Source organism: Pelodiscus sinensis, chromosome 6 (genome assembly GCF_052426305.1).
Source record: "Pelodiscus sinensis isolate ZL-2025 chromosome 6, ASM5242630v1, whole genome shotgun sequence".
NCBI classification, from domain to species: domain Eukaryota; kingdom Metazoa; phylum Chordata; order Testudines; family Trionychidae; genus Pelodiscus; species Pelodiscus sinensis.
Window position 1 is genome coordinate 108,000,437 of NC_143057.1, and position 13,519 is coordinate 108,013,955.

Sequence of the window (13,519 nt, forward strand, 5' to 3'; positions counted from 1 at the left end):
TTGCAATAAGCTCCATTAAAGTCCATCTCACTGCCATTACTACCTTCCACTTTTAGATGATTCATTGATATTTGTACATTCACTCACTGAGGGTATGTCTACACTACAAAGTTAGTTCGAACTAACGGATGTTAGTTCGAACTAACTTTCATAGGTGCTACACTAGTGATCTCACTTCCCTTTAAACTCTGTTCCAGTTCTAGCCTTCACAGCCTCCTGCAGCAAGGAGTTCCACAGGTTGACTCTTCGCTTTGTGAAGAACAACTTTCTGTTACTAGTTTGAAGCCTGCTACCCATTCCTTTCCTTTAGTGTCCTCTAGTCCTTCTTTATGGGAACTAATGAAGAACTTTTCTGTATGCACCGTCTCCACCCAACTCCTGCTTTTAGAGACCTCTCTCCTGTCCCCTCTCAGTCTCCTCTTTTCTAAGCTGAAAAGTCCCAGTCTCTTTAGCCTCTCTTCATATGGGACCTGTTCCCAACCCCTGATCATTTTAGTTGCCCTCCCCTCTCCCAGCCTCTCTCTTCTCCTCTCCCACCTCCTTTTCCCAGTCTCCCCCAGTTTTGTTCAATAAAGACAGATTCCATTTTGGAAGACACGTTATCTTTATTTTGTCCATCAAGAAGAGGGGCTAGGGAAGGGTAAGTGGAAGGAGATGAGGGAGGAATGGGGCATGAGCCCCCGATGGGGAGGACTGAGCTGGCTCTGCGGGCTTCTGGGGCTGGAAGCTCTCCTGCAGCCCCCCAATTGCCCCCTCTCCCCAGATGGCAACCTGCGGCAAGTGCAGCCGGGCTGATGGCCGAGTGCTGTGGTGTGCCCAGTGTGGGCACTCAGGGCACTCCAAGCCAGGACTGCTTTGCAAGTGGGGCACCCCTGAGAACTGTCTGTCCGGGGTGGGGGTCGGGACCCTTTAAGCACAGCCCTCGGCTAGCCTGACACAGCATCTCCACGCTCTAAGTCCTCCTCTGATGCCCTGCCGGTACTGCTTCTGGCCATCCTTAACCCCGCTTCAGGGTCCACTTAATGTGGACGCACTAGTTCGAATTAGCAAAACGCTAATTCAAACTAGTTTTTAGTTCTAGATGCGTTAGTTCGAATTAGCTTAGTTCGAATTAACTAATTCAAACTAAGTTAGTTCGAATTAGCGCTGTAGTGTAGACGTACCCTAAGAGCTTTTTAAAAGGCCTTCAAGAACTTTATCCTGCTATCACCCCACCAACACAACTTTCTCATAGCCATTACCTTGGTGAGATGGGTGGGAGAGATCACAGCTGTGATGATGGATTCCCCCATACACCACCTTTTTTAAAGATTCTATGTACCTACCCCAAATTCCTCCCTAAGGTACACTCATCCTACCACCTCAATCAGACAATACACCTTTCTACCTTTTTTCCACAAACCCCACACCAACTCCTTCAAGAGAACAGTGCACACTCTTGACCTATGCAGAGTGCTCTCAGCCTGCCTACAACGAACTAGGCCTTTTCGAGCATCCCTGAGACTGTCAATAGTGAACCAAAATAAGGGCCAGGCCCTCTCATCAGAAAGACACTCCCTTGGATTTCAGACTGTATTAATCTCTGCTACTCCCAGTCACAGTGATCCCTCCAGACACCATAAAGGCACACTTCACTAGAGCCATGTTTACCTCAAAAGTGTTCCTCCACAAAGTACCCATAGGAGATGCTTGTTCAGCTGTTACCTAATTCTCAGACCACGCTTTCGCAAAGCACTATGCACTTACTCAAGGACCTCTCTCCAACCTAAAATTTGGAAAGGCCGTCCTTTTCACTGCTTTTCTGCCAGATGCAAAGTCCCTACCTCTCTAATTCAGAATAGCTTTGTAGTCACCTAATGTGGAGACCCTCGGGGACCTCTCCCTTGAAGAAGAGGAGGTGAGTAACCTCCTCTCCTTCAACAGTAACTGATGCTCTTTGAGATGAGTGTCCACGTGGGTGCTCCATCACCCTCCCTTTTCTCCCCTCTGCCTTGGAATTCTGGCCTTCTCACTGGCATCGTTCCGCGGTAGAAAAGGAACTGAGGCAGGGGGCTCACGCATGCGCAATGCCTGCCTCCCAAGAGCTCATGGCTGCAGATGCACGCATGTGCGGCACCAGGGACACTGCTCTAAAATCTCCAATAGGTGGCTTTAGGATCCTGCGCTGATCTAATGTGGAGCACGGGGCACTCATCTTGAAGAACATCAGTTACTGTCGAGGTGAGTAACCTCCTTTTCTCAGGACAATGCTGATCTTTGCAATGAGCTCAGAGCTTTAAACTGTTGCCCTACTCCACTACTTGGATCGTTACTGCCTGAGACACTTTCTCTTCAAATTTCCTCTTGTAAGGGCACTCTCAATTTAAAAATCACTCATAAGTTGAAAAATGTTTTGCATACTATTGTTACAATTAGCACCTAAGTTTACTTGGATTGATTTCTCCCCTCCCCCCCAGTTTGTTTACATGGTACCTTTAACAGAAGTTTTATATAGTCATGTTCATTAAATCTATTGAATTCATGTAAACAAAGGAAACTTTCATGTACAGGCAGTCCCCGGGTTACGTACAAGATAGGGACTGTAGGTTTGTTCTTAAGTTGAATTTGTATGTAAGTCGGAACTGGTACATATTGTAGGGGAAACTCTAGCCAAACATTTCTCCAGAGTTCAGTTTTATTCTCCCACACCTCACTTCCCTCAGTCCTTTATTCTCAAGCTGAGGTGTCTGCTGAGAAAAGCCGCTCCGCGTCTCCCTGGTCTGCTGGGGGGGTGGGGGGACGCTAGCTTCGTGTCTCCCTGGTCTGGGGGGGGAAGCAGCTAGTGCGGGGTTGCCTCGCCCCGTTTGTAAGTAGGGATCCGATGTAAGTCGGATCCATGTAACCCGGGGACTGCCTGTATACAGCAACAGAGTGAGAGAAATGTTTTTAAATCCTTTGTGTTTTACAGTCAGTTTAGCTGGGAGACTCAGTAGCAGTAGTCCCTGACACTAGTCAGGGCTGTTGTACACAAACACTGTAAATTGATCTAAGTTACTCCAGTTCATTTACATTTACGCTAGTTACGTTACTAAATTCAGCGTAACTTAGGTCAATTTATATTGATGTCTGCACTGTACTGTGTCGACAGGAGATGCTTTTCCTTCAACATAGCCTCTGCTTCTTGGGGAAGGAATGTACAGACCTCCGTGGAGAGCGCTCTGTCATTAACTTAGTATATCTTCCCTAGACCTGCTAAATCAACATCAGTGCATCGATTTCAGTGGTGCCAATTTAGCCAGTAGTGTAGATAAGTCCTCATTGGCCTCATTGGCCCCCTGACACTACTTTAAATAGCGGGTTGAAAGCACAGTATATATGAGACACCTGAATATGTACCTAGAGTTTTGAGTGGGATTGTACTCCATATGGCTAGCTCCACTTGCCACCATCACTGCACTTTTTCCTTTGTTCAGAGCTAGTGCAGGTATGTCTCCTCGAGCTGGAACTTAGACCTTCCATCTCCAGTGTAGGCATAACCTATAAAGAGACATCTTGCCATTGACCCTCATACACAGCACATGAGCATTACTATGTGTATTTCAGATTAAAGTTCCTTTTGTCAGTGACAGGATATTGTTCCAAGCGCCGAGTAAACACGTGCACTCAGCGTTTCAAACTTTTTGAAGGTAAATTGCAGAAAAATTGGTGCTTTAAACAGCTACATTTAGTTAGATTTGCCATTGTGAAACAAAGTAAATGTTCAGTATAATGAGATTATTACTGAAGTGCTATTTATTCTTCCTTAGGTGGTTTACCTGACTAACAGTGGGTCAGAAGCCAATGATTTGGCTATGTTCATGGCAAGGCTTTATACTCGTAACTTTGACTTCATCTGTTTCAGGTAATCATATGAGGTTGCTTTATGAAACCCCCTTTAATAATATAATCAACTCCCATAATCAACCTGTATGTAACCCTTCCACCTTGTAGTGCCAGCGGCAGTCAGGGCCAGTTTCAATACGTAGGGGTTCCTCTCCATCCATCCATCCAACATGAGCCCTCACCCAGTAACTTGGGAAATTTGCATAACACCCCTGGGTGCCTTTGGGAAAACTTTAAAAACAACAAATAGTCTAGTAGCACCTTAAAGACTAATAAAACATGTAGATGGTATCATGAGCTTTCCTGGCGGTTGTGTCTAATGTTTTGTTAGTCTTTAAGTAACAGCCCCATCCCAAGTAGTTTGGGGAATGTTCTTTTCATCTCCACTTCTTAAGCCCACAATGTAAATGTCCCCTTCACATGCCCAACCTTTCTCTGTAGGATTCCCCTCCCACCCTGAGTGGGGAGGTAAGGAGGCATCTTACTCTCTCCGCTGATCACTCGCCATCCACCTGCTGTCTGCCACTGCCTTGCTGGCCATTGGGTTCACCTCACTGCTGCTGTTCTGTTGGGCACTCATTGCACCTTGTTGTCACTGCCTTTCTGTCAGCTGCTCATTGTGCTGTTGCCGCTCTGCTGGCTGCTCATCATCACCTCTTCCACTGGCATGTGGTGGAGTTGGCTCTGGACTCTGTGATTTCAGCTATTAGCCCAAAGCACAGTCCCAGCCGCAAGAAATTTCAGTGTCGACTGCAGTAAATTTAAAATAATGAGAGAGTTTTTATGGAGTCTGTTCTATCATTGAACCAATCTTACATCTCACTCCCGGAGAGCATTCAGCCTGCTGATTCAGAGTCCTGCCCTCCCCAATTAACATCACAGGGCTTTGTCAGGGGAAACCCTTGTTCATCTGAGGTTCTTTATGCTGACAGTCTCTCTCCTTTGAACTGAGTTAAACACAGTGACTTTTCTGTATTCTCACAATAACTGCAAATATTGGGGATCATATCTCACAATTCCTGCATTTAGTGTTAACACAGTTTGTGATCCCACAATAGCCAAATTGGTCACAATAGGCAAAACACCATTTTAACAGCTGAATATCTAGCAGGTCTAAAAAAATGAGTGAATTGTATTTACATGCACACACCCAAAATCTCATTCTTTAAACTGAGAATGTTTCCCTCCTTTGTGCCAAGTTAAGCACAGACTTTCTTCTTTTATATTTCCCCAATAATTATAGACAGTGCAATTAGTATTAACATAGTTTGTGACCCAATAACAGTCAAGTTGATTACAATGAACAAAATGCCATTCTAACAGCTGAAAATATAACACATCTAAGCAAAGCAGGGGCAAACTATTTACATAAAAATCCTGGATGTGTTTTTACCATTCCAGCTGGCTGTAATGGAAGCATTGATTCAGACCCTGCTTGCATAAATAATATGTGAAAAACAAGATGGGATCTTGTTAACCAGATTCTGCCCCGGACACATCCTAAGTCATTCATTTGTATGTCTAAATTAGTTATTACTCAAGAAAGAGATCTTGGAGTCATTGTGGATAGTTCACTGAAAACATCCACTCGGTGTGCAGTAGTAGTCAAAAAAGGTAACTATGACGGGAGGCATTTAAGAAAGGAATAGATAAGACAGAATGTCCTGTTGCCTCTGTATAAATCTGTAGTGTGCCCACATCCACAATACTGTGTGCAGATATCTACTTATCTCACCTATCTCATGTTGCCTTGGACTAATTTAGAGGCTTTCCTGCAGTGTAGATGTGCTATTTCTAAATAAGCTATTTTGGAATAACTATTCCAGAATAGCTTATTTTGAAATAACCATGCAGCATAGATGTACCCTAGGGGTACGTCTAAACTACATGGCTTTGTTGACAGAGCCATGTAGATGAGTATACTCAAAGAAGGGAAATGAAGCGGCGATTTAAATAATTGCCGCTTCATTTACATCAAAATGGCTGCTGCGCTGTGCCGATCAGCTGTTTGGCGGTACAGCGCGGTAGTCTGGAAGCCCTTGTCGACCACCCCGGTAAACCTCATTCCACAAGGCATGAAGCCCAATGGCTTCCCTTGTTGACCGTAGAGCATCCAGACTACCGTGCTGTGCCACCAAACAGCTGATCGGCACAGCGCGGCAGCCATTTTGATGGAAATGAAGCAGCGATTATTTAAATCCCTATGTCTAGAAAACTCATCTACATGGCTCCGTCGATGGAGCCATGTAGTCTAGACATACCCCGTGTCCTCAAATGAAATGAATGCGTGCCAGGTTTAAAACAAACAACAGGAAATATTTTTTCACACTATGGACAATCAGCCTGTGGAACTTTGCCAGTGAAAGCTGTGGAGGCCAAGATTATAACAGGATTCAGAAAAGTGCTAGATAAATTCATGGAGGATAGGTCCATCAATGACTGTTAGGCAGGGATGGTGTCCGTAGCCTGTATTTCCCAGAAGCTGGGAAAGGGCAACAGGGAGTGGATCACTTGATGATTACCTGTTTTGTTCATTTCCTCTGTGGAACCCACCATTGGCCACTGTCAGAACATAGGATACTGGGCTAGATGTACCTTTGGTCTGACCCATTGTGGCTGTTCTTATCTCCTAAAATAGAGTAAAACAGCAGTATTAATCAGGAGTTAAGGTTCAATAAGTCTGCTTGTATTAGAAATACTCCATTTACAAGCCATGCATTGACCTAGGACCTATAACTTCTGTTTTTGATCCTTAAGGAAAGAGAGTGCAATTTTTAAAATAATATAAACATCCTTTCTGCTTGGATATCTTGGTAATAGCCACCTTTAAAAATAAAAATGCAGGTCTTAACAAACTGGTAGTCTTGCAGCCATTCTGCTCAACAAAGGATTTATGTAATGCTTTATGTTGTCTGAAATCTTTCCAATATATTAATTCCCATAACAGCAGGAGCATTTGTTCTGTAGGATTCAGATGTTCTGGCTGACCTGCATGAGGAAGCTTGCACACCACCTACCTAAGTTACCATTGGCCCCAATCAGTTTTCTTAGCACTTCACCTTCAGAACCACTAAATTAATGTATTATTTCAGTGTGCGCTTAAAATTGCAATGAAAACTCACAATTGGTAGGCACTCAAAATAGAGTGATGGATTGGGTAAGAGGTATCCCTTATTGGGTGCACCTATGTTTTCCAGTCATTAGCTGTCTTACACTCACACTTCAGAAAGCAGCCTTCTGTGAATACTGATATTGTTTCCTCCTAAAAACTTTTGCAGCTAGTGGATTCAGAAGACAATAAATGTTGTTTGTGTGCTTTGTTGACACAGAGGAGGATACCATGGAGCCAGTCCATACACGCTGGGTTTGACGTCCATTGGATCTTATAAACATGGTGTTGCCAATGGGTTTGGCTGCCAAACAGTGAGATTTTTTTTGTAGTATCTGCTGAATAATGAACCTTGTATTTTTCTTGGATTTATTTAATGCTCTTCATCTTCAAAGCACTGTACAACTATTGACTTACCCTCCCTGTAGCCCTCTAAGGCTTATAAATAGTACATATACAGCCTAATTCACCATGACCTATGAGGGAAGATTGAAAGAATTGGTCTTGTTTAGTTTGGAAAAGAGAAGACTGAGAAAGGACATGATAGCGGTCTTCAGGTATCTAAAAGAGTGTCACAGAGGAGGGAGAAAGAGATTGTTCTCCTTGGCCTCTGAGGATAGGACAAGAAGCAATGGGCTTAAACTGCAGCAAGGGAGGTTTAGGTTGGACATTAGGAAAAACTTCTTAACTGTCAGGGTGGCTAAACACAGGAATAAGTTGCCTAGGGAGGTTGTGGAATCTCCATCTCTGTAGATATTTAAGAGCAGGTTGGATAGACATCTATCAGGGATGGTCTAGATGGTACTGGGTCCTGCCGTTAGGGCAGGGGACTGGACTCGATGACCTCTCAGAGTCCCTTCCAGTTCTAGTGTTCTACGATTGTTTCACTGCACCTTGTGCAGCTATTTGCACCCATGCAGTGCGAGTGACAAATGCTAGCAATTAGAATTATAGTGCTTTAAACCCACGTTACTCTTGCTTTTTTCAGATATAAATGCTGTACAAGATGCAGAGTAATGGCACGTCAGTCTCAGGACCTATTCTCAAGCCCACTATGGCAAGTTTACTCTGGTTTACTGCTGCAAAGCCGCTTAAAGCTAGCCCATAGGGAATTCCCTTTTGGACTGAAATTATGTTGGAAATCCATAGTGGCTCCTTCAGCACCTCCTCCCAATCCCCACCATAAGGTGTATGTCTGGGGAAAGGAATGTGCTTGTATCGCTACACTCTGATGACCCATGGCTGCAGATACTGTTTCTGTGGAAAATGGTGTTGGCTACTGTAATCTGTGCCAGAAACCATACTGGTCACAGAACTGCCCTCCACAAGGGCTCCTTTGTGATGTGCACTCTGCCCCTGACCCTTTGATGCACCCAGCCCTCTTTGAATGCAGTTGAGAATCTGGCCCATAGAATTTATTAAGTGTCTTGCCCATTTTTACATAGTCATTGGCAGAACCTGGCTTCCAGTCCACTATCAGTCCATTAGATGTCACTGCCTCCTTCTAAGGTGGATGCATAACTGGCTGGAAAACAGTACTCATAGTAGTGTTCACTGTCAGATAGCTAAGTCATACCATATTTGGAGAACAACATTAGAATATAAAATTACCTTTATACATTTTTTTTAAATCAGAAATGAACAAGATGAAATTCAATAAAAACAAGTACAAAGTATTATAGTTGGGATGGAAAAATCAAATGTGTATATAGGAAAATGGAGAATCTATGTGGCTAGACATTAGTGCTGCTGAAAAGGACCTGGGAGTTGTACTGGATCACTAATTGAATGAGTAAATAATGTAATGCAGTTGCAAAATAGGCTAATAACTTTCTGGGGTTTATTGAGAGGAGTATAATTGTCCCCACTCTGCTCAGTACCTGTGAGGCATCAGCTGGAGTTTTATGACCAGTTCTGGGTTCTACACTTAAAGAAAGATGTGGACAAATTGGAGAGAGACCAGAAGAGAGCCATAAAAATGATAAAAGAGTTAGAAAACCTGATCTATGAGGAAGGCTTAAAAACCTGGTCATATTTACTCTTAAGCAAAGTTGATTGGGGAGGGAGGTATCTGATCAGTTTTTTTCAAATATGTTAAGGGCTGTTTATAGAAAAGGACAGTTATCAGTTGGTCTATACGTCTGGACAAAAGGTAATCAGTTTAATGTGCACCAGGGAGATTTAGGTTAGATATTAAGAAAAGCTTCAGACTATAAAGACAGTTAAATAATGGAATAGGCTTCCAAGTGAGATTGTGGAAATCCTATCCCTGGTCATTTTCAAGAATAGATGAGACAAAAAGCTATCTGGAATGGTTGTTATATTTAGTCCTGCCTCAACACTTGGGACTAGACTAGATGACTTCTTAGGGTTCCTTCCAGCCAACTTTATTGCCCTTTTTCTAGGCATTCTTGGAATTATACTAGTCATTTTAGACAAAACTAATGAGTCTTGGCTAACAATTAACTAATATAACTAAAAAAATGGGGTGAGCTGTGAGTGAATACCCCTCAAAAATAATCACTGGAGGACAGAGGGGTTTTTTTAACTTCAGAAACTTTCATTTCTAGCTTTCTACCCTACTGCCTGCGTGAAGCCTCAAATCTGCGGGGAGGATAAATGTTTTCACAAGTTGTTTTTGGAGGGATCAACTGAATCAGGTTTCCTGGTAGATGTGATCAGATTTAGAAACTCTCTTGATCACAAGCTCTATTTAACCAAATAATAATACAGTAAAACTCTGATGGTCCGGCATCTGATGGTCCGGCACCATCAGGAACCCAGAAGTACTCTGCCTCGGGCTTCCTGGAGTCAGCCGCTGATCAGTATCAGCAGTGGCTGAATCAGGACGCCTGGGGCAGAGCAGCTTGGGTGCTGCCGGGTTGGTTCAATAGCACCAAGGAGTGGCGCTGCGGGACCAACCCAGCAGCACCCCAGCTGCTCTGCCCCAGGCATCCCCAAGAGCAGCTGGGGTGCTGCCGGGTTGGTCTTGCCGCACCAAGGGTCGGCGCTACCGGACCAACCCGGCAGCACTCCAGCTGCTCTGCTGCAGGCGTCCCCGATTCAGCCGCTGCTGAAACTGACCAGCAGCGGCTGAATCAGGGACGCCTGGGGCAGAGCCGGACTATCGGAAGGGGGGGCTATGAGGGATCTGGGATGGCATCCCCCCCCAGCCCAGGCCCCTCATAGCCCCCCCTTCTGATAGTCCGGCAAATCTGATAATCCGGCACCCCCTGGGTCCTAAAGGTGCCGGATTATCAGAAGTTTACTGTAATTATAATAAAAGGAATATTGGAATAAAGTGTTTAACAACCTTCAGAATATCCGTGTAAACATTTTTCTGTTGATCAGTACTTGCATGCCTCGCACTGATGAAATTATAGCTGTTCACTGTGCTTTGCAGACCATGTTACCAGATGTTTTCCGTGGTCTGTGGGGAGGAAGCCATTGCCGAGATTCTCCAGTGCAAACTATTCGGAAATGCAGTTGTTCTCAAGGTTAGTTGGTGTCAAAAAATGTCTGCTGGTAGGTGCAAAAGAGAAGGGACTGGAGAAGGCTCTAGGGCTATGTCTACACTGGCAGCTTCTTGCTCAAGAACAGTCGTTCTTGTGCAAAAACTTACCTGCTGTCTACACTGCACGCGCATTCTTGCGCAAGTGAATGTACAGTCTAGTGTTGTAAAACAGGGCTTCTTCCAGAAGAGTTATTCCTCTCCCCACGAGGAATAAGCCCTCTTATGCTAGGGCTCTTCCACAAGAGGGCAGTGTAGACAGGCAACATGAATTTCTTGCGCAAGAAACCCCTCTGGTTAAAATGGCCATCGGAGCTTTCTTGCGTAAGAGAGCGTCCATGCTGCCATGGATGGTCTTGCACAAAAGCACATGGCTGTGTGGACACGCTCTTGTGGAAGATTTTTTTACAAAAGAACTCTTCCACAAAAGAGTTCTTGCGCAAGAACTCGCCACTGTAGACATAGCTTAGATGTTTAGTAACAAGGACAAATACATGCATGCTATTATGAATATTGCCATGTACTGAGTCTTCATCAATAGGGCTGCGAGGCTATGATTTTTTTTTCAAAGGGACTTAAGGAAATTGGGAAATATGTGGGAGCTGGACATCTCACACCTGTGGAATCCTTTGAAAATCCTAACAATCAAGTCAAGTTCTGTTCTCATAATCAGCAGCCTGCTGCTTTGAAATATTCTAAGAGTTGCCAGGAGCTTAGGGATACTGACAATTGTGTTTTCTGCTTTCCTGGGTAAAGTTTTTTGGTAGCTTTCATATTGAAGGGACATATGATCAATGCAACATGTAAACCTGAAACTCTAAAATGGGTTGCTATTGAGGGCAAAATTGTGTGGCAAAAATCTTGCCTGGAACAAGGCATTATGGATACCACACTGTGTCGAGGCCATTGGAAAGCTTCTCTGTTCTTCTACAAATGATAATTAGAAAATATATGTTTTCTCCTAGCTGCAATAAACATTTACTCACTTTTCCCCAACTACGCAACAAAGCAATCTCTTGCCATCTTTTTTGTCCCGGATGGTGAATAAAGGGATGAATCTCACTAGTTTGCAACTGGTTAGACATCTGATTTGTGTTCTATTATAGTGCATAGTGATACCGTGTCACATATAGTCAAATTTTCCATAATGTTCTCACCTGTCTTTTCATTAGTAATCATGCTGGACCAAGATGTACTTTGTTTTATATTTATCCTATCATAGGCTTTATGGCCAGGAGGGGAACATTGTGATCATCTAGTAAAGTTCATTGCAGGCTACAGAACTTCATGTTGCAGGCCATCTACTCCTGTAGTAGACTGATAACCTCTAACTGAGCTACTGAAGTCTTCAAATCATGATTTAAAGACTTCAGGTTACAAAGGATAAACCATTTACTCTAATTCAAAAAACTAGTGAACTGAGGCTCCTGCTGTAGAGGAAAACAAGAAAGACAGGGGTGGGGGAGAATATTCTTTCCCGACCCAAAATGGGGTGAGCCCTTGAGCATGTGAGCGAGACTAGAAATGTGAAAAACCCTAAAAATATGTAACCGATTCAAATTTAAATTAGTTACATGTTTAAATGAGCTCTGCTGGGCTGTGGCCCTGCAGGCGCTTCGCCTCCAGCCCCTATGGGCTGCTGGCTTCACAGGTTGCTGGCCTCACCAGTCTCCGGCTCCTATGGACTGCCAGCTTTGTGGGCTGCTGGCTTCATGGGCTGCTGGTGGCGTCAGCCCCACGGGATGCCAGCACCATGGCTCCCAGTGCGATTGGCTCCCAGCGTTGGAAGCCCACTGAAGTTTAACCACTAACCAGAATGGATAAGCACCAGCTTATTGGTTAACTGGTTAAATTCTTACATCCTTAGACAAGACCCACTAGCCAGACACCTGGGCTACGTCTAGACTGGCATGATTTTCCAGAAATGCTTTTAATGGAAAAGCACTTTTTGCGGAAAAGCCAATCTAGACGCGCTTTTGCGCAAAAAAGCCCCGATTGCCATTTTAGCCTTTGGGGCTTTTTTGCGCAAAACAATACTGTGCTGTCTACACTGGCCCTCTAGCACAAATGATTTGCGCAAGAGGGCTTTTGCCCGAACGGGAGCAGCATAGTATTTCTGCAAAAACACTGACAATCTTACATAAGATCATCAGTGTTTTTGAGGAAATTAAAGCGGCCAGTGTAGACAGCTGGCAAGTTTTTCTGCAAAAGCAGCTGATTTTGCGGAAAAACTGGCCAGTCTAGACACAGCCCTGGGAAAGAATCCTCTGTAGTAACTCAGAGCCCTTCCCAAACTAGTGTCCCATTACCAGCCATTGGAGATATTTGAACATGCCACTGTAGGCAATCTCATCATACCTTCTCCCCATGATCTCGTCAAGCTGAGTCTTAAAACCAGTTAGGGGTTTTTTTTTATCCAGGCAAACCGCTTATTCATTCCTTGGGCTGATGTTCAGTTCTCCATAATCACTGATTCTCCCCTTTCCCCACCCATCCTTGAATAGATAGCACTGGTCTGAAGGAAGGGGCAAGACTCATTCTGCCACTTTCTTTTGGTGCACTGACTCTTTGGAATTTTAATTATTTTAAAAAGCATAGTGGCTGGAGGGGGTTGTAGATGGGGCAAGATATGTCATTATCATCAGACAGTGGCTGTTTTTCAACTTCTGTAAATCAGGAAAATTAAGAAAAAAGACTGGCTGGCTGCCTCAGATAACACACAGGGAAGCAAAATGATTAATTTCCTTTGTTAACTCTAATCTGAGAACATTACAGGTTTTTATTACATATGTTCAAACACTAAAAAGATGCTCTTCGTATATGTTAAAACACTGTAGTTTCACATTATCAGTCTAACTTTGTGTTTATTTTCAGTACATTATTTTTATCAATATTTCCTCAACACAGGTTGTTGTGAAGCAAATGACCGGTACATTGAACAGTTCAATGACACTCTGAGTACTTGTGTGCCAAAGGCAATAGCCGGGTTTATCGCGGAGCCAATTCAAGTAGGTGACTTGCCATGTCTCATTCTAATC

The 13,519-nt window shown here is 43.8% G+C and overlaps 1 protein-coding gene across 4 annotated transcripts in view; it reads left to right on the forward strand.

Annotated features, from left to right (window-relative positions):
* The window catches only part of AGXT2 (alanine--glyoxylate aminotransferase 2), a 66,982-nt gene that overhangs the window by 15,094 nt on the left and 38,369 nt on the right, over positions 1-13,519 (forward strand). For 3 of the 4 annotated variants that reach the window (XM_075932578.2, XM_075932577.2, XM_075932579.2), the window contains exons 5-8: positions 3,786-3,880; positions 7,191-7,284; positions 10,374-10,467; positions 13,389-13,489. In XM_075932578.2, coding sequence (XP_075788693.2) covers positions 3,786-3,880; positions 7,191-7,284; positions 10,374-10,467; positions 13,389-13,489 — 384 coding nt within the window. The remainder of the gene's footprint in view (positions 1-3,785; positions 3,881-7,190; positions 7,285-10,373; positions 10,468-13,388; positions 13,490-13,519) is intronic. The other variant, XM_075932580.2, reaches the window with a different exon arrangement.